General features: G+C 42.2%; 1 protein-coding gene across 2 annotated transcripts; it reads right to left on the reverse strand.

Annotated features, from left to right (window-relative positions):
• Positions 1-495: 495 nt before the first annotated feature.
• Positions 496-21521, reverse strand: LOC106591932 (gasdermin-E). Of its 2 annotated transcripts, none has more exons than XM_045697143.1 (10): positions 21426-21521; positions 20811-21063; positions 20403-20607; positions 19633-19777; positions 15349-15469; positions 14774-14899; positions 8868-8995; positions 3910-4081; positions 3728-3801; positions 496-1424 (listed from the first exon to the last, which is right to left on the reverse strand). In XM_045697143.1, the coding sequence occupies exons 1-10, from the start codon at positions 21468-21470 to the stop codon at positions 1200-1202; spliced, it is 1494 nt and encodes a 497-aa protein (XP_045553099.1). In that variant the 5' UTR covers positions 21471-21521; the 3' UTR covers positions 496-1199. The 2 variants fall into 2 exon arrangements, with proteins under 2 accessions (XP_045553099.1, XP_045553097.1); XM_045697141.1 differs by having other exon boundaries at positions 19603-19777; positions 21426-21520.
• Between the last annotated feature and the right edge of the window lie 1091 nt (positions 21522-22612).

The raw sequence follows: 22612 nt of genomic DNA on the forward strand, positions 1-22612 counted from the left end.
GTGTTAGATCGTTAGTGGGAGGGTTATTTAGTCTCTGTTTAGGTTTGGGTATTGTGTTAGATCGTTAGTGGGGGGGTTATTTAGTCTCTCTGTTTAGGTTTGGGTATTGTGTTAGATCGTTAGTGGGGGGGTTATTTAGTCTCTCTGTTTAGGTTTGGGTATTGTGTTAGATCGTTAGTGGGGGGTTATTTAGTCTCTCTGTTTAGGTTTGGGTATTGTGTTAGATCGTTAGTGGGGGGTTATTTAGTCTCTCTGTTTAGGTTTGGGTATTGTGTTAGATCGTTAGTGGGGGGTTATTTAGTCTCTCTGTTTAGGTTTGGGTATTGTGTTAGATCGTTAGTGGGGGGTTATTTAGTCTCTCTGTTTAGGTTTGGGTATTGTGTTAGATCGTTAGTGGGGGGTTATTTAGTCTCTCTGTTTAGGTTTGGGTATTGTGTTAGATCGTTAGTGGGGGGTTATTTAGTCTCTCTGTTTAGGTTTGGGTATTGTGTTAGATCGTTAGTGGGGGGGTTATTTAGTCTCTCTGTTTAGGTTTGGGTATTGTGTTAGATCGTTAGTGGGGGGGTTATTTAGTCTCTCTGTTTAGGTTTGGGTATTGTGCGTGATTGTTTTTCTCTGGTTTGGTTAGGTTGGGGTTGAGGCATTTTCCTCTGCATTTTGTGTATTTAAGGCAACGAGTTTTTGGGCTGCGCCCCTACTCTGTTTTCGGGCTCTTGCTGTATTTGGTATTTTTGCCCTGCTTTACATGTTGTTGGCAGTTTGGACTATTGCCTATTAAACGTGTGTTCACGGACCTTGGTCTCCTGCGCCTGACTTCACCCCTCCTGCTGCTTTGAGTTCCCTGACAACCACAAGCTAGGCTTGGGTATAAACTACATCCTGTCTCTTTGTTCAATAGAGAAACATTGAGGACAGGGAAGAATAACCATCTATCATCTACTTTCTAGCACAACCACTATGATTTGTTCTCTTTGAAAAAAATGTTTTTCTCCCCCTGATTTGCATTGGGCTCTGTGTTGTTGAAGAACAGCATCAACTGCTAACAATGTCAATATACAGTGATGTAACGATCTGCAAATAGTTAAAGTACAAAAGGAAAATAAATAAACATAAATATGAGTTCGTCACTGGTTGCCCTTTTCTTGTGGCAACAGGTCACATCTCTCTGTCTCTCTGTCGCTCTGTCTCTTTCTCTCAGCTTACAGTAAAGAGGCCAGGCCTTTCACAGTGATACTCATGACTAGAGGAAGGTATCCAGGCTGGTCCTTCATCTCTGTCCTCAGTGTGTCCTCTCTCTTCAGTGTAACTTTAGAGTGACCAAAGAGACTCTCTGTCCTCCCAAACACCTCCTCCTCAGTCAGAACAGCCAGACCTGCATCTCTCAGAGAGAGGGTCTCCCCACTCCCTGCTGCCACATGCTGCACCTGGAGGACAAGCAGCACAGGAATACATGCTTTATTTTCTGGGTCATTCTCGAGTTACTGTTGAATTTCCATCCCTCGACCTTGCAATTGTGACAAACACTTTAAAATGACAAATAGTTAGAGATTATACATGTTTTAATTGATATTTAACTGTTTATCAATGTGAAACATAATGGAAGTCTTTATACTGCAAAACTTTCTTAGTGACATGTTTTTGGGATGTATTGTTTTGAATGTTATAAAATTAAACAAAAGTATTTGATATATTTTATAGATCAATAAAAACAAATATAATACATTGTTACCCCTTGAACATCACTCATTACAAATACATGTAATGAGTAATATATATATATATATATATATATATATATATATATATATATATATATATATATATATTAATTACATGTATTTTATAGTATTCTAATTATATATATATATATGGCCAGGACGCTCTTGAAAAAGAGATTTTAAATCTCAATGAGCCCTTCCTGGTTAAATAAAGGTTAAATTTTAAAATATATATATATATACTACAAAGTAAACAAAATTAATGAATACACTGTATATAGATCAATAAAGCAAAGAAGGCCATTAAAATATATATATATATTTACAATTATTATGTGTCCCTAAGTTTTATGTAATTAGTGTTACCGCCTTAAAAATCACTCAATCACTCAAATCAAGGACCTTGAGCATTCCTTGCAATGGCAAACTGTTATCAGGGTAGGGGTCAATATTAAAGAAGATTATTAGCTAATGACACCCTTTATTATGTCATCAATGTTATGATTCCATAGATCATTTGGTGTGTTTAAATAAAACATATCATTGGTGTAATACATTTAAATGAAGGGAAATTACACTCTGAGCAAAATGATTAATCAAATATCTTTAGTAAATGATTTAGTCAATTATTTTTAAAGGTTAAATGACCTTAGATTTGAGATCGGTGGCCTCCATTTAAGAAAATCCTAAAATACTTACAAAAAGTAATTGGTGAGACCTATACTTTGATGCAACTCATCATTCAGGGCAGCCCCACCACTATCCAGTAGATGGTGCTGTTCTGCATGTAATTCTGGCTTTCATTCATGTCACAACATTATATCAGTATGCAAACACATTTGATTTGTAATTTCTTGAGCTAATAAGGCATATGGTACATGCTAGCTTCCCTGTTGAATTGCTATTTAGCCAAATTTTATTTGAGGAAAGGCAGCTCGCTAATGCAGCTGTTTCATTCTCACTCAGTGATCTGTTGTGGAGAGGCTAGCCTGGGGACTCAGTCAGCTGTAGCCCGCTTGGGTGCTGCCAAAGAGATTCATTAGTAATGTCCGCCCAAGAAGACTTGATGTCATTTGCCACAGATAAATAGACATCTTTTCTCCCGGTAGCAATTTCATACTTGTTTATCGTCTTCTAGTTAGCTAGCTGAAAAGTCATCATGAATCATGTCAACAATCGCCCAGCAAATGATTTTCAAACTTGTAGAGATAAAACATCTTTGTGCTCATCAACCACTGAACAGGCCTCAGTTAAATTAGAGCAAGTTAGAAAATAATTAAACCTGAGTGGTTTGGATGGAACTTGCGGTGGCTAACAGCTGTTTGAGGTAGCTAGCTAGCTAGCTACTACGTGTTGTTAATGATTGATGTCAGAATGTAATAACCCAGGGAACTGTATCTATACAATGGTTGAAGCGAGGCAGGGAGTAGCTTTATAAACGTTGTTGCTTTATTCATAACCTGAGCATCTTGTTAACAGACAGGCAACTGCACTCAGAATGGTGTTCTGCTGCGTCCCAATACTCTAACAATGATTAGCAATATTGCAGACCGATGGTGATATATTTCTGAAGTAAAATAGACTTTACTCTATAAAGTATGCTGGACTACTGTGGTCTTCCTTGCAATAGGAGCCAAAGATCTGGGCAGGAGCCTATACACTGGTAATAACCCTTATGTTATAACGTTTGTGTGTGTGGCTCAAACTCACTGCTGGGATTGGTTATTATTTAGGATGGTGCATTCAATGTGTAGTGTGGTAATTTATCGATGCATATTCACCTTTTTCATTGAGTTTCCCCACCAATATTTTTATGTTAAAAATCACCACTGGTTACCATCATTGGTGTTACTACTGTTACTGGTGGTACAATGTTATCATAATGGTATAAATATTAGTTTATTTAACATGGAAGATATGCCCCAATACATTTACATGAACAAAAAGCTAGAAAAATGAACTCCAGGTCATACAGGACTGGAGACTCAATCAAGCAGGTGTGTACTCACCAGGATCTGCAGGGCCTGTAAGACTGGAGGACTGCAACAGGATCCCAACACAGAGAGACCCTCATCTGTCATTCCTGAAGATATAAATATGGACACACATAAAACCACATTAGTGAACATGGTTTCCCAGGAACTGATCAAATAATAACTGGAGAATAACTGAAAACTGCTCTCTATCTCACCGTCCATGGCACTGACAATGAGGTGGACGGCACTGAGAAGTGAGGATCTGAACTCATCCTCATCCTTCCCAACACATTGGTCTACAAGATCCAGTATGGCCTGGACTGTTTCCCTCTCAGACTCTTGCAGATCACCCAGGTCAGGAGTCTCACCATCACACATCTGATCCAGCTGTGATAAGACAGAGAGAGAGACAGAGAGAGAGAGAGAGAGACAGAGAGAGACAGAGACAGAGAGAGAGAGAGAGAGAGAGAGAGAGAGAGAGACGGACGGACGGACGGACGGACGGACGGACGGACGGACGGACGGACGGACAGACAGACAGACAGACAGACAGACAGACAGACAGACAGACAGGGAGAGAAAGAGAGAGAGAAAGAATGGTAAAAAGAGACAAGGCAAGAAGGGCCTTTGCTCTAGGTTGCGACAGGTAGCCTAGTGGTTCGGGCGTTGGGCCAGTAACCGAAAGGTTGCTAGATCAAATCCCCGAGTAGACAAGGTAAAAATCTGTTGTTCTGCTCCTGAACAAGGCAGTTAACCCACTGTTCCTCAGATGTCATTGTAAATAAGAATTTGTTCTTAACTGACTTGCAGGGTTAAATAAAAAAATGCCATCAAAATGAACATAAAATTTGACATTCCAATTAGGATTTTGCTAAAAATACTTGAATCAGATATAGAACCTGTTGCCACTGGTAATGGTTGTGAGGTCTGGGGTCCGCTCACAAAATGGGACAAACACCAAATTGAGACTCTGCATGCAGAATTCTGCAAAAATATCCTCCGTGTACAACATAAAATACCAAATAATGCGTGCAGAGCAGAATTGGGGCGATACCCACTAATTATCAAAATCCAGAAAAGAGCCATTAAAACTTCTTGGTGACAGGGGGCAGTATTCAGAAATTCAGATGAATAACGTGCCCAAATTAAACTGCCTGCTACTCAGGCCCAGAAGGTAGGATATGCAAATCATGAGTAGATTTGGATAGAAAACACTCGGAAGTTTCTAAAACTGTTTGAATGATGTCTGTGAGTATAACAGAACTCAAATGTCAGGCAAAAACCTGAGAAAATATCCAACCAGGGAGTGGTTTGTAGTTTTTCTATCTAATCCCTATTCAAACTACAGTGTCTGTGGGGTCATTTTGCACTTCCTAAGGCTTCCACTAGATGTCAACAGTCTTTAGAACCTTGTTTTATGCTTCTACTGTTACTGGGCAGAGAATAGGAGCTGACTCAGAACAAAACATAAATATGGAGTTTATCGAACAAAACAAACATTTCTTGTGGAAGTGGGAGTCCTGGGAGTGCATTCCGACGAAGATCAGCAAAGGTAAGTGAAGATTTATAATACTAATTCTGAGTTTAGTTCACTCCAGAACTTGGCGGGTAACTGTATAGCTTGCTTTGATGGCTGAGCTCTGTACTCAGAATATTGAAAAATGTGCTTTCGCCGTAAAGCTATTTTAAAATCTGACACAGTGGTTGCATTAAGGAGAAGTGTATCTATAATTCTTTCAATAACTGTTGTAAATTTGATCAACGTTTATGATGAGTATTTTTGTAAATTGATGTGCTCATTCACCGGCAGTTTTGGAGGGAATACATTTTCTGAACATCACGCGCCAATGTAAAATGGGGTTTATGGATATAAATATGAACTTTATCGAACAAAACATACATGTATTGTGTAACATTGAGTCCTGGGAGTGTCATCTGATAAAGATCATCAAAGGTTAGTGATTCATTTTAGCTGTATTTCTGAGTTTTGTGATGCCTCTCCTTGCTTGGAAAATGGCTGTGTGGTTTTTCTTGTTTAGGCGCTGTCCTAACATAATCTAATGTTATGCTTTCGCAGTAAAGCCTTTTTGAAATCGGACACTGTGGTTGGATTAAGGAGAATCTTATCTTTAAAATGGTGTATAATACTTCTGTGTTTGAGAAATTTGAATTATGAGATTTTTGTTGTTTTGAATTTGTCGCCCTGCTATTTCACTGGCTGTTGATAGTGTGTACCACGGGTAGGACATATCCCAGAGAGGTTAAATTCTACAACCACCTAAAAGGAAGCGATTCCCAAACCTTCCTTAACAAAGCCATCAACTACAGAGAGATGAAACTGGAGAAGAGTCCCCTACCAAGCTGGTCCTGGGGCTCTGTTCACAAATACAAACAGACCCCACAGAGCCCCAGGACAGCAACAGCAACATAATTAGACCCAACCAAATCATGAGAAAACAAAAAGATAATTACTTGACACATTGGAAAGAATTAACAAAAAACTGAGCAAACTAGAATGCTATTTGGCCCTAAACAGAGAGTACACAGTGGCAGAATACCTGACCACTGTGACTGACCCAAAATTAAAGAAAGCTTTGACTATGTACAGACTCAGTAAGCGTAGCCTTGCTATTGAGAAAGGCCACCATAGGCAGACCTGGATTTCAAGAGAAGACAGGCTATGTGCACACTAGCTACAAAATGAGGTGGAAACTGAGCTGCACTTCCTAACCTCCTGCCAAATGTATGGCCATATTAGAGACACATATTTCCCTCAGATTACACAAACCCACAAAGAATTTGAAAACAAATCAAATTTTGATAAACTCCCATATCTATTGGGTGAAATACCACAGTGTGCCATCACAGAAGCAAGAATTGTGACCTGTTGCCACAAGAAAAGGGCAACCAGTAAAGAAAAAATACAATTTTAAATACAACCCATATTTACGTTTATTTATTTTTGCTTTTGTACTTTAACTATGTCTACATCGTTGCAACACATTTGAAAAATGTCTTTATTCTTTTGGAACTTTTGTGAGTGTAATGTTTACTGTTAATTTTTTGTTTATTTCACTTTTGTTTATTATCTATTTCACTTGCTTTGGCAATGTAAACATACAGTACCAGTCAAAAGTTTGGACATATCTACTCATTCAAGGGTTTTTCTTCATTTTTATTATTTTCTATATTGTAGAATAAGTGAAGACATAAAAACGATGAAATTACACATATGGAATCATGTAGTAACCAAAAAAGTGTTAAACAAATCAAAATATATTTTAGATTCTTCAAAATAGCCACCCTTTACCTTGATGACTGCTTTGCACACTCTTGGCATTCTCTCAACCAGCTTCACATGGAATGCTTTTCCAACAGTCTTGAAGTAGTTCCCACATATGCTAGGCACTTGCTGGCTGCTTTTCCTTCACTCTGCAGTCCAATTCATCCCAAACCATCTCAATTGGGTTGAGGTCGGGTGATTGTGGAGGCCAAGTCATCTGATGAAGCACTCTATCACTCTCCTTCTTGGTCAAATAGCCCTTACACAGCCTGGAGGTGTGTTTTGGGTCATTTTCCTGTTGAAAAACAAATGATAGTCCCACTAAGCACAAACCAGATGGGATGGAGTATCGCTGCAGAATGCTGTGGTAGCCATGCTGGTTAAGTGTGCCTTGAATTCTAAATAAATCACAGACAGTGTCTCTAGCAAAGCACCCCACACCATCACACCTCCTCCTCCGTGCTTCCCGGTGGGAACCACACATGCGGAGATAATCCGTTCACCTACTCTGCATCTCACAAAGACATGGCGGTTGGAACCAAAAATCTCAAATTTGGACTCATCAGACCAAAGTTGTGACGTGATGAGGTTGGATACAGGTGCAGAGAAGAGACCAGACGAGGAAACCAGAAAACACACCTCTTTTAACAGGGAACTCATGAGTAGTAGGACATAGCTGAGAAGTGTTAATGTCTCAAGGTGACAGGTGGAACCATGACAAAGGACATATTTCCACCCGTCTAATGTTCATTGCTTGTGTTTCTTGGCCCAAGCAAGTCTCTTCTTATTATTGGTGTCCTTTAGTAGTGGTTCATCTTTGCAGCAATTCGACCATGAAGGCCTGATTCACACAGTCTCCTCTGAACAGTTAATGTTGAGATGTTTCTTTTACTTGAACTACATAAGCATTTATTTGGGCTGCAATTTCTGAGGCTGGTAACTCTAATGAACTTTCTTTCCTGTGGCGGTCCTCATGAGAGCCAGTTTCGTCATAGAACTTGATGGTTTTTGCGAAATTTTCCGCATTGACTGAACTTCATGTCTTAAAGTAATGATGGACTGTATTTTCTCTTTGCTTATTTGAGCTGTTCTTGCCATAATATGGACTTGGTCTTTTACCAAGTAGGGCTATCTTCTGTCTACCACCCCTACCTTGTCACAATACAGCTGATTGGCTCACAAGGCTGATTGGCTCAAGGACCGACGCTGGAGTAGAGAAGCAGGTACGGGAGTCAAACATTTAATCGGAACAGACATGGAACAAGACAGGAACAGCATCAGCACAATGCTGAAGCAGGGAACAGAGGGGGGGAACAGACAGATATAGGGGAGGTAATGAAAGAGGTGATTGAGTTCAATAATCGCTGATGCGTGTGACGGGGAAGGCAGGAGTGCGTAATGCTGGGGAGCCTGGCGCCCTCAAGCGCCAGGGTGAAGAGCGGGAACAGGCGTGACACAAACGCATTAAGAAGGAAAGAAATTCCACAAATTAACTTTGAACAAGGCACACCTGTTAATTAAAATGCATTCCAGGTGACTACCTCATGAAGCTGGTTGAGAGAATGACAAGAGTGTTTAAAGCTGTCATCAACGCAAATGTGTAATTTAATAGTTTTAATGCCTTCACTATTATTCTACAATGTAGAAAATAGTAAAAGTAAAGAAAAACCCTTGAATGAGTACAGGTTTCTCCAATCTTCTGACTGGTACTTTATTTTTCCCAAGCCAATAAAGCCCCTTAAATTGAGACTGAATTGAATTGAGAGAGAGAGCGAAAGAGAGAGAGAGAGAGAGAGAGAGAGTATGTTACAAATATTCTGGTTGATATATTCATTCCTGCCATTAGCTGTGTGTGTGTGTTTGGGCCCTGTTTCTGTACGTCCCACTCACCACACTCTCCAGCACACTGACTGCCTCTCTGTCCTCCATGGTTGTCTTGAGGAGCTGGAGCAGAGAGGAACGTGTGGCTGCTGACAGGACTGACAGCAGCTGGAAATGACCACTCAGTTTCTCCAGTTCTACCAACACACAACAGACAGACCATGTTACTTTGTCAAAGTGTGGGAACTTCATAATTACTAATCAAAAAGAACAACTTAAATACTGAACATTCCATTCAGTAGACTACATGTTGACCAGACGTTCCATTCAGTAGACTACATGTTGACCAGACGTTCCATCCAGTAGACTACATGTTGACCAGACGTTCCATTCAGTAGACTACATGTTGACCAGACGTTCCATTCAGTAGACTACATGTTGACCAGACGTTCCATTCAGTAGACTACATGTTGACCAGACGTTCCATTCAGTAGACTACATGTTGACCAGACGTTCCATTCAGTAGACTACATGTTGACCAGACGTTCCATTCAGTAGACTACATTACATGTTGACCAGACGTTCCATCCAGTAGACTACATGTTGACCAGACGTTCCATTCAGTAGACTACATGTTGACCAGACGTTCCATCCAGTAGACTACATGTTGACCAGACGTTCCATTCAGTAGACTACATGTTGACCAGACGTTCCATCCAGTAGACTACATGTTGACCAGACGTTCCGTTCAGTAGACTACATGTTGACCAGACGTTCCATTCAGTAGACTACATGTTGACCAGACGTTCCATTCAGTAGACTACATTACATGTTGACCAGACGTTCCATTCAGTAGACTACATGTTGACCAGACGTTCCATTCAGTAGACTACATGTTGACCAGACGTTCCATTCAGTAGACTACATGTTGACCAGACGTTCCATTCAGTAGACTACATGTTGACCAGACGTTCCATTCAGTAGACTACATGTTGACCAGACGTTCCATTCAGTAGACTACATTACATGTTGATCAGACGTTCCATCCAGTAGACTACATGTTGACCAGACGTTCCATCCAGTAGACTACATGTTGACCAGACGTTCCATTCAGTAGACTACATGTTGACCAGACGTTCCATTCAGTAGACTACATGTTGACCAGACGTTCCATTCAGTAGACTACATTACATGTTGACCAGACGTTCCATCCAGTAGACTACATGTTGACCAGACGTTCCATTCAGTAGACTACATGTTGACCAGACGTTCCATTCAGTTGACTACATGTTGACCAGACGTTCCATTCAGTAGACTACATTACATGTTGACCAGACGTTCCATTCAGTAGACTACATTACATGTTGACCAGACGTTCCATTCAGTAGACTACATTACATGTTGACCAGACGTTCCATCCAGTAGACTACATGTTGACCAGACGTTCCATTCAGTAGACTACATGTTGACCAGACGTTCCATTCAGTAGACTACATTACATGTTGACCAGACGTTCCATCCAGTAGACTACATGTTGACCAGACGTTCCATTCAGTAGACTACATGTTGACCAGACGTTCCATTCAGTAGACTACATTACATGTTGACCAGACGTTCCATTCAGTAGACTACATTACATGTTGACCAGACGTTCCATTCAGTAGACTACATGTTGACCAGACGTTCCATTCAGTAGACTACATCATGTTGACCAGACGTTCCATTCAGTAGACTACTTACATGTTGACCAAACATTCCATCCAGTAGACTACATGTTGACCAGACATTCCATTCAGTAGACTACATTACATGTTGACCAGACATTCCATTCAGTAGACTACGTTGACCAAACATTCCATCCAGTAGACTACATGTTGACCAGACATTCCATTCAGTAGACTACATGTTGACCAGACGTTCCATTCAGTAGACTACATTACATGTTGACCAGACGTTCCATTCAATAGACTACATGTTGACCAGACGTTCCCTTCAGTAGACTACATTACATGTTGACCAGACATTCCATTCAGTAGACTACATCGTTGACCAGACGATCCATTCAGTAGACTACATGTTGACCAGACGTTCCATTCAGTAGACTACATTACATGTTGACCAGACGTTCCATTCAGTAGACTACATGTTGACCAGACGTTCCATTCAGTAGACTACATTACATGTTGACCTGACGTTCCATTCAGTAGACTACATGTTGACCAGACGTTCCATTCAGTAGACTACATTACATGTTGACCAAACATTCCATCCAGTAGACTACATGTTGACCAGACATTCCATTCAGTAGACTACATTACATGTTGACCAGACGTTCCATTCAGTAGACTACATGTTGACCAGACGTTCCATTCAGTAGACTACATTACATGTTGACCAGACGTTCCATCCAGTAGACTACATGTTGACCAGACGTTCCATTCAGTAGACTACATGTTGACCAGACGTTCCATCCAGTAGACTACATGTTGACCAGACGTTCCATTCAGTAGACTACATGTTGACCAGACGTTCCATTCAGTAGACTACATGTTGACCAGACGTTCCATTCAGTAGACTACATTACATGTTGATCAGACGTTCCATCCAGTAGACTACATGTTGACCAGACGTTCCATCCAGTAGACTACATGTTGACCAGACGTTCCATTCAGTAGACTACATGTTGACCAGACGTTCCATTCAGTAGACTACATGTTGACCAGACGTTCCATTCAGTAGACTACATTACATGTTGACCAGACGTTCCATCCAGTAGACTACATGTTGACCAGACGTTCCATTCAGTAGACTACATGTTGACCAGACGTTCCATTCAGTTGACTACATGTTGACCAGACGTTCCATTCAGTAGACTACATTACATGTTGACCAGACGTTCCATTCAGTAGACTACATTACATGTTGACCAGACGTTCCATTCAGTAGACTACATGTTGACCAGACGTTCCATTCAGTAGACTACATGTTGACCAGACGTTCCATTCAGTAGACTACATTACATGTTGACCAAACATTCCATCCAGTAGACTACATGTTGACCAGACATTCCATTCAGTAGACTACATTACATGTTGACCAGACGTTCCATTCAGTAGACTACGTTGACCAAACATTCCATCCAGTAGACTACATGTTGACCAGACATTCCATTCAGTAGACTACATGTTGACCAGACGTTCCATTCAGTAGACTACATTACATGTTGACCAGACATTCCATTCAATAGACTACATGTTGACCAGACATTCCCTTCAGTAGACTACATTACATGTTGACCAGACATTCCATTCAGTAGACTACATGTTGACCAGACGATCCATTCAGTAGACTACATGTTGACCAGACGTTCCATTCAGTAGACTACATTACATGTTGACCAGACGTTCCATTCAGTAGACTACATGTTGACCAGACGTTCCATTCAGTAGACTACATTACATGTTGACCTGACGTTCCATTCAGTAGACTACATGTTGACCAGACGTTCCATTCAGTAGACTACATTACATGTTGACCAAACATTCCATCCAGTAGACTACATGTTGACCAGACATTCCATTCAGTAGACTACATTACATGTTGACCAGACGTTCCATTCAGTAGACTACATGTTGACCAAACATTCCATCCAGTAGACTACATGTTGACCAGACATTCCATTCAGTAGACTACGTTACATGTTGACCAGACATTCCATTCAATAGACTACATTACATGTTGACCAGATGTTCCATTCAGTAGACTACATTACATGTTGACCAGACGTTCCATTCAGTAGACGACATGTTGACCAGACGTTCCATTCAGTAGACTACATTACATGTTGACCAGACGTTCCATTCAGTAGACTACATGTTGACCAGACGTTCCATTCAGTAGACTACATGTTGACCAGACGTTCCATTCAGTAGACTACATTACATGTTGACCAGACGTTCCATTCAGTAGACTACATTACATGTTGACCAGACGTTCCATTCAGTAGACTACATGTTGACCAGACGTTCCATTCAGTAGACTACATGTTGACCAGACGTTCCATTCTGTAGACTACATTACATGTTGACCAGACGTTCCATTCAGTAGACTACATGTTGACCAGACGTTCCATTCAGTAGACTACATTACATGTTGACCAGATGTTCCATTCAGTAGACTACATGTTGACTAGACGTTCCATTCAGTAGACTACACTACATGTTGACCAGACGTTCCATCCAGTAGACTACATGTTGACCAGACGTTCCATTCAGTAGACTACATTACATGTTGACCAGATGTTCCATTCAGTAGACTACATGTTGACTAGACGTTCCATTCAGTAGACTACATTACATGTTGACCAGACGTTCCATTCAGTAGACTACATTACATGTTGACCAGACATTCCATCCAGTAGACTACATGTTGACCAGACGTTCCATTCAGTAGACTACATTACATGTTGACCAAACATTCCATCCAGTAGACTACATGTTGACCAGTCATTCCATTCAGTAGACTACATTACATGTTGACCAGATGTTCCATTCAGTAGACTACATTACATGTTGACTAGTGGTTCCATTCAGTAGACTACATTACATGTTGACCAGACGCTCCATTCAGTAGACTACATGTTGACCAGACGTTCCATTCAGTAGACTACATTACATGTTGACCAGACGTTCCATTCAGTAGACTACATTACATGTTGACCAGACATTCCATTCAGTAGACTACATGTTGACCAGATGTTCCATTCAGTAGACTACATGTTGACCAGACGTTCCATTCAGTAGACTACATGTTGACCAGACATTCCATTCAGTAGACTACATGTTGACCAGACGTTCCATTCAGTAGACTACATTACATGTTGACCAGACGTTCCATTCAGTAGACTACATGTTGACCAGACGTGCCATTCAGTAGACTACATGTTGACCAGACGTTCCATTCAGTAGACTACATGTTGACCAGACGTTCCATTCAGTAGAATACATTACATGTTGACCAGACATTCCATTCAGTAGACTACATGTTGACCAGACGTTCCATTCAGTAGACTACATTACATGTTGACCAGACGTTCTATTCAGTAGACTACATTACATGTTGACCAGACGTTCCATTCAGTAGACTACATTACATGTTGACCAGACGTTCCATTCAGTAGACTACATTACATGTTGACCAGACGTTCCATTCAGTAGACTACATGTTGACCAGACGTTCCATTCAGTAGACTACATTACATGTTGACCAGACGTTCCATTCAGTAGACTACATGTTGACCAGACGTTCCATTCAGTAGACTACATGTTGACCAGATGTTGCATTCAGTAGACTACATGTTGACCAGACGTTCCATTCAGTAGACAACATGTTGACCAGACGTTCCATTCAGTAGACTACATGTTGACCAGACGTTCCATTCAGTAGACTACATTACATGTTGACCAGACGTTCCATTCAGTAGACTACATGTTGACCAGACGTTCCATTCAGTAGACTACATTACATGTTGACCAGACGTTCCATCCAGTAGACTACATTACATGTTGACCAGACGTTCCATTCAGTAGACTACATGTTGACCAGATGTTCCATTCAGTAGACAACATGTTGACCAGACGTTCCATTCAGTAGACTACATGTTGACCAGACGTTCCATCCAGTAGACTACATTACATGTTGACCAGACGTTCCATTCAGTAGACTACATTACATGTTGACCAGACGTTCCATTCAGTAGACTACATGTTGACCAGACGTTCCATTCAGTAGACTACATGTTGACCAGACGTTCCATTCAGTAGACTACATGTTGACCAGACGTTCCATTCAGTAGACTACATTACATGTTAACCAGACGTTCCCTTCAGTAGACTACATGTTGACCAGATGTTCTATTCAGTAGACTACATGTTGACCACTAGACAGGAGACATTACCCTCCACTGGCATTATTACCTTCGTTCAGATTTAGGGGGCTGTTGGCATCAAAGTCGCCTCCCAGGTCCATAATTCCATCTACTTCCAACCCGTCCTTTGACTTATCTATTTCAAAGCCCCCATTGTTGCAGATGAGGCACAGCTCTGTGGACAAGAGCAGACAACAGTCATAACCAGTCACACACAGACAGATACAGTGGATATACTAAATACAATGGCTATACTAAATACAGTGGATTTAATAAATACAGTGGCTATACTAAATACAGTGGATTTAATAAATACAGTGGCTATACTAAATACAGTGGATATAATAAATACAGTGGATATACTAAATACAGTGGATTTAATAAATACAGTGGCTATACTAAATACAGTGGATTTAATAAATACAGTGGATATACTAAATACAGTGGATTTAATAAATACAGTGGATATACTAAATACAGTGGATATACTAAATACAGTGGATATACTAAATACAGTGGATATACTAAATACACTGAGGAACATAGACGCTGGCTGTGTACTTTACCATGGTACTTAACTATGCAGCTATACCTGGGACATTGATAAACCATACACTTCCTCACCAAACTTTCCATTGCATTTGACGTAGAGTTCAATCAGACTGTAGGCCATGACAGTATTTGCAGGAATACCGAGTGACACATCACTATCTGTCTGAGTACTGCCGCTCTGCTTCATAGAGGCCTGTGGAAAACATTTAAAATCAGTCAGAGATGTTTGGTACAAAGATGACCCAGATTCTAACCCAGACAGTCATCTATACTACACCATTGCATTTTCAGGAAGTGGTTCTAATGTCAAGAACAGGAAATGATGTGGTAACTAGAGCTGGGTCGTTCCACCAATTCGGTTTGAGAAGTGTGACTTGAAAAAACAACGTGCATTTCAAGAGGTAACCTTCTTTTATGACTATAGTAAGTGCCTGTTAAGTGCCAAATAAAGTAAGTAAGGCTGAACATAACTAGGTATATCCTTGTGACAGGGGGAATGTAAGCTTGTTGTTTGCAGGGATTGGCAATTGAATGCAAGCTTCACAAAAACATTTAAATTGTTAAAACATTTCTAGCATGTCTATCTATGGCGTGTTGTGGTCGACCTGCTCAGCTTCCACCACAAAATACAAGAAAATTGGCAAAAATAATAAAACCAGCTCACCTGCTTTTACACTATAATTTGAATATTAGATGTTCAATATTTCTTCTGAAAAAAATATTTAAAAAGGAATAGTTTTGAGAGTTCAGTTCACATAAAAGTGTTGACCTTAAAATGAGGGACGGACGTATGTCACACTTGTCGTACTGGAGAGAAGACCAAGGCGCAGCGGGTTGCGTGCTCAACATATTTATTAATCAAAATGCGAACACCACGGAAAAACAATAAACAAACTACTGACAGGGACAGAGAAGCAGGCTCAACAGAAGCAGTGCTCTCAAACAACTACCCACGAAAAACAAAGACAAACACACCCTACTATATAGGACTCCCAATCAAAGGCAACTCAACACACCTGCCTTCAATTGAGAGTCCAACCCCAATCAATTAGACATAGAAACACAGACATAGACCAGTGACAACCCCATAATATATACATCAACTACCCTCTGCCACGTCCTGACCAAACTACAATAACCAAATATACTCTATACTGGTCAGGACGTGACAGTACCCCCCCCCCAAAGGTGCAGACCCCGGAATGCACCTACACAAAAAACAAAAACCCCAAAACAACCAGAAAAATCCCCTAAACAAAAAGGGAGGGAAGGGAAGGTGGCTGCCGTCAACGACGGCACAGTGCTACACACACCCTCCCCAACCCACCTATGTGGGAGGTGGCTCAGGTGCGGGACGTGGACTCCGCTCCATCCCTGACGTATTCCACTTAAGTGGCGCCCCTGACCTCGCCCGACTGGCGGGCGATTCTTGCCGCGACTGGCTGGCGGGTGTCTCTGGCTGCGCCCGGCTGGCGGGGGCGACCCTTGCTGCGCCCGGCTGGCGGGCGGCGATGACTGTGCCCGGCTGGCTGTCGACCCTTGCTGCGCCCGGCTGGCGGGCGACCCTGGCTGCACCCGGCTGGCGGGCGGCGATGGCTGCGCCCGGCTGGCGGGCCACTCTAGCAGATCCGGCACGGCGGGCCACTCTGGCAGATCTGGCACGGCGGGCCACTCTGGCATATCCGGACAGGCGGGCCACTCTGGCAGATCCGGACAGGCGGGCCACTCTGGCAGATCCGGCACTGCGGGCCACTCTGGCAGATCCGGCACTGCGGGCCACTCTGGCAGATCCGGCACGGCGGGCCACTCTGGCAGATCCGGCACGGCGGGCCACTCTGGCAGATCCGGCACGGCGGGCCACTCTGGCAGATCCGGCACGGCGGGCCACTCTGGCAGATCCGGACAGGCGGGCTACTCTGGCAGATCCAGACAGGCGGGCCACTCTGGCAGATCCGGCACAGCGGGCCTCTGGCAGCTCCGGAAAGACGGGCCACTCTGGCAGATCCGGCACAGCGGGCCTCTGGCAGCTCCGGACAGACGGGCCGCTCTGGCAGATCTGGCACAGCGGGCCTCTGGCAGCTCCGGACAGACGGGCCGCTCTGGCAGCTCCGGACAGACGGCCGCTCTGGCAGCTCCGGACAGACGGCCGCTCTGGCAGCTCCGGACAGGTGGGCGGCTCTGGCAGCTCCTGACTGGCGGGCGGCTCTGGCGGCACCAGACTGGTGAGGCTGGGCTGACGCACTAGATGCCTGATGCGTGGGGCTGGTACAGGATGTGCCAGTCTGGGCACACGCACCTTAGGGCTAGTGCGGGGAGCGGGAACAGGCCGAGTCAGACTGGGCTGACGCACCTCAAGGCTCGTGCGTGTAGCAGGAAACACTGGACCGTAGAGGCGCACCTGCGGTCTTGAGCGCAGGACTGGCATCACCCCTACTGGCTGAATGCCCACTTTCCCCTGGCACATGCTGGGCGCTGGTACTGCGCGTACTGGCCTGAAAATGCTCGGCCTCGCCACCGTACCCATCACCCCAAAGCACAGGACCTGTCCAGTTCGTCTCTGCCTAAAAAGGGTACGGGGAGCTGGCCTGGGGCTCCATCCTCGCCCCGCCAAACTGCCCTTGTGCCCCCCCCAAAAAAATTATTGGGGCTGCCTCTCGGGCTCCTTTACCAGCCGTGTTCCCCGGTCCTCGCCAGATATCCTCCGCTGCTTGGTCCTGGTATGGTGGGTAGTTGTCACACTTGTCGTACTGGAGAGAAGACCAAGGCGCAGCGGGTTGCGTGCTCAACATATTTATTAATCAAAATGCGAACACCACGGAAAAACAATAAACAAACTACTGACAGGGACAGAGAAGCAGGCTCAACAGAAGCAGTGCTCTCAAACAATTACCCACGAAAAACAAAGACAAACACACCCTACTATATAGGACTCCCAATCAAAGGCAACTCAACACACCTGCCTTCAATTGAGAGTCCAACCCCAATCAATTAGACATAGAAACACAGACATAGACCAGTGACAACCCCATAATATATACATCAACTACCCTCTGCCACGTCCTGACCAAACTACAATAACCAAATATACTCTATACTGGTCAGGACGTGACAACGTAAATGAATGCTGCCTGGATGGACAATATGCTGAATGGTGGCACTTTATCAAGTCTTTATTCATATTAAAAATCTGATTTATTGAATTCTCCATGAGGTCTATATTAATGAAAGGGCACTTCATTTAATATAACATGCTTTTACAATTCAATATTGGTGCACAATTTATACTTAAAATATCAAGGCACTCTTTTCATGGAACAACCCAGGTACAGCATTCTGACTAGAGCAAGAGGCAGTATTACCATTACTGAACAGACATCTGTGACTATTACCACTACTGAACAGACATCTGTGACTATTACCACTACTGAACAGACATCTGTGACTATTACCACTACTGAACAGACATCTGTGACTATTACCACTACTGAACAGACATCTGTGAGTATTACCACTACTGAACAGACAGCCATTGTGAATATTACGACTACTGAACAGACATCTGTGACTATTACCACTACTGAACAGACAGCCATTGTGAATATTACGACTACTGAACAGACATCTGTGAGTATTATGACTACTGAACAGACATCTGTGACTATTACCACTACTGAACAGATAGACATCTGTGACTATTACCACTACTGAACAGACATCTGTGAGTATTACCACTACTGAACAGACAGCCATCTGTGAGTATTACGACTACTGAACAGACAGCCATCTGTGAGTATTACCACTACTGAACAGACAGACATCTGTGACTATTACCACTACTGAACAGACATCTGTGACTATTACCACTACTGAACAGACATCTGTGAGTATTACCACTACTGAACAGACAGACATCTGTGACTGTCACCACTACTGAACAGACATCTGTGAGTATTACCACTACTGAACAGACAGACATCTGTGACTATTACCACTACTGAACAGACATCTGTGACTATTACCACTACTGAACAGACATCTGTGAGTATTACCACTACTGAACAGACAGACATCTGTGACTATTACCACTACTGAACAGACATCTGTGACTATTACCACTACTGAACAGACATCTGTGACTGTCACCACTACTGAACCGACATCTGTGATCTGTCAATATGGTCCTGACATTTACTTTATTTATGAAGGCCTAGCTATCATAAAGTGAGATTACTGAGATTAAAAATCTATTTTACAACTAAATTACCAGTCAAATATGAGGAAAATATAATTCACTTCAGTAGAACACTTGGTAAGCTTTCCTCCTACCTTCCCGCTCAGGAACACACAGGCACTCACGTTGGCTCCTACATTTCCACGCTTCTGGACATTGTTTGTGACCGGGCAAGGTAGTGATGTCATAATCCTCTCCGTCAAGACGCCTAACACTGCCCTGGGATTCGCACGGGTCTGCTTGATCACAGGATGGGACATGTCCAGAACTCTGCAGGAGGGCACATTTTAGGTCATATTACATAGAAATCTGGAAACACTGGAAAGCTACTTTAAAAGTAAAAAGAATTGATGTAACAATCACAGATTGTCCCTTTAAGCTAAGCTAGTAGTGAAAACAGTGAGGATGTTGTTTAAATTTAAGGAAGTTGCTAAACCAGTACAGTTCCACTTCTTTGTTATCCGAAAGCACTTCAACCTGAAAATGTCATTTTTACACAAAAGATGCCAGCCTGATGTCATTGCAAACAGTTTGCTCGCTGATCTTGGGTCTGAATATTGACTCCTTGGGAAAGTGAACTGTATGATGTATTATGACTGTATTGGGACTGTATTATGATGTATTATGATGAATTATGAATGTATTATGATGTATTATGACTGTATTATGACTGTATCAGGATGTTTTATGACTGTATAGGACTGTATTGTGACCGTATTGTGACTGTATTATGATGTATTAGGACTCTATATGACTGTATTATGATGTATTATGACTGTATTATGACTGTATTATGATGTATTATGATGTATTGTGATGTATTATGATGTATTGTGACTGTATTGTGACTGTATTATGACTGTATTGAACATACGTACAGTATAGGGTAACTCACCTGTCTTTTGAGTAGTTGTGTAACTCCTTCACATCAACCTTCTCTTTGTTCAGGCTGCCAAGGGACAGCTTCTGTTTGGTGGACCATTTCCCTCTCACGGTAATGTTGAAATCAGCCAACTTAGCCTCAATGTTTCCGTCTGTGTTCATTTCTTTCTTGTCACCAAATATCCCACTGTAGTCCACAAAGTCAGACTCCTTGACGGCTGAGGGAATGTTCAACATTTGAATGGACTCTATGCTATTATACCACAGCACATATCTATAACAGCCACATCCATGACATTATCATTGTCCTATTCTGCTCAGAAAAACAAGAGTAGAATAAGTAAGTAAATCAATGGGCAGATATTTTAGAACAACAACAACCCATAGTTATTTGTCACTAGCGGGATGCTCTGGTGCTTACTTGGGCTTAAAGGTGTGTTTCCAGGCTCTCCAGGCCTCAGGACATCACCGAGGGTAAAGCCAGGGGACTGGTATTTGGGTTCCTGCCAGAAGCATCTGTGCCTGGTCTTGACAATGAGTGATCGGAGTTTCAGTTTGTCTGTGTCATTCAGACTGGACACAGGGATCAGGCGTCCCTCATGATCTGTGTCCTTCACGAAGGCTTTTGTGGCTTTGGCAAACATCTGAGAGATGGTGGTGGATCGTTTTTCTTCCTGCAGCAGATGACAAAGACACAAATGACAAAGACATCTAAGAAACAAAACTAGGATGAACACATCAACACTCAATACATACAACAGCTTCTGAATAGCTTTTAAATACATTTCACACACATGAAAGATGGCAAAACACTCAGTAATGCAAACATAAACTTTGAAAGGTTCACTTTCCAGTGAAAAAGAGCGTATCAGAACAGGGTAGCCAACAGGTAATACAAACAGGAAATAATTTCAGACCAAAATGTTATATATCATTATATATTATATATCATTCAAGACTATACAAAGCATGCTGTATATTTGTCTTAATTATTTCATTTCAACAATCTGCAAGAGCTTCAATACTAGGTTCTCACCAATTCTTCCTCTGGGTCCTTATGACTGACAGGTTGTAGAGACATACTCTTAAGAAGGAGATACTAGTATGTCTGAAGTGCATTAGCTAAGAGTTCATTACATACTAGTAGGAGGAGTCTCTTTAACTTAACCTCTTCCTGGGAAACTGTCCTGTTCCACTCTTACAAACCTGCTCTTCACTTCTGTTTTATTTCATGAGAAAATAACTTCACTAGAAGCAGTTAGAACTCAAGGAGCAACATGCCTGTAATATTATGTGTTTAAGAGCAGGGAATTGGCTGTCATCCATTGCTATGTCCTTGGTACCTGCCAAGTTGCAGGGAAGCATTATGTGGTTTAAGTGTTGTCATCCTCATGTCAGTGAAGCAGTGTTGGGGAGTAGTTCTTACATGTAATTCAACATAGCACAGTTTAGTTTGTACAAGTACATGAGTGTACATATGGTGAAGGTGCTTAGCTGGAAGGTCCAAGTGGAGAGTGGGCTGTAGGTCCAAGTAGCTGGAAGGTCCAAGTAGAGAGTGTGTTGGAGGACCAAGTAGCTGGAAGGTCCAAGTAGAGAGTGTGTTGGAGGACCAAGTAGCTGGAAGGTCCAAGTAGAGAGTGTGTTGGAGGACCAAGTAGCTGGAAGGTGCAAGTAGAGAGTGTGCTGGAGGTCCAAGTAGCTGGAAGGTCCAAGTAGAGATTGTGCTGGAGGTCCAAGTAGCTGGAAGGTCCAAGTAGAGATTGTGCTGGAGGTCCAAGTAGCTGGAAGGTCCAAGTTGAGATTGTGCCAGTTTACTCTCTCAAATGACACCTTCTTAATAATAATAACAGACTTCACAAAAATGTCACCACTATGATATTTAATTAGATCTCATGGGGCATCTAACATACAAGCCAGTTACAGTTGAAGTCTGAAGTTTACATACACCTTAGCCAAATACATTTAAACTCAGTTTTTCACAATTCCTGACATGTAATCCTAGTACAAATGCCATGTTTTAGGTCAGTTTGGATCACCACTAAGAATGTGAAATGTCAGAATAATAGTAGAGAGAATTATTTATTTCAGCTTTAATTTCTTTCATCATATTCCCAGTGGGTCAGAAGTTTACATACACTCAATTAGTATTTGTTAACATTGCCTTTAAATTGTTTAACTTGGGTCAAACGTTTCAGGTTGCCCTCCACAAGCTTCCACAATAAG

Source organism: Salmo salar, chromosome ssa02 (genome assembly GCF_905237065.1).
Source record: "Salmo salar chromosome ssa02, Ssal_v3.1, whole genome shotgun sequence".
In the NCBI taxonomy this organism is placed as follows: Eukaryota; Metazoa; Chordata; class Actinopteri; order Salmoniformes; family Salmonidae; genus Salmo; species Salmo salar.

Excerpts from the sequence above, each read along its gene's own strand:
- LOC106591932 (XM_045697141.1), bottom strand. The coding sequence starts at position 21,470 with ATGTCTCTACAACCTGTCAGTCATAAGGACCCAGAGGAAGAATTG. Across the intron at positions 3,802-3,909 it reads CATTGTCAGTGCCATGGACG|GAATGACAGATGAGGGTCTC; the intron begins GTGAGATAGAGA and ends TTATATCTTCAG. Across the intron at positions 1,425-3,727 it reads TACAGGCCCTGCAGATCCTG|GTGCAGCATGTGGCAGCAGG; the intron begins GTGAGTACACAC and ends CTTGTCCTCCAG.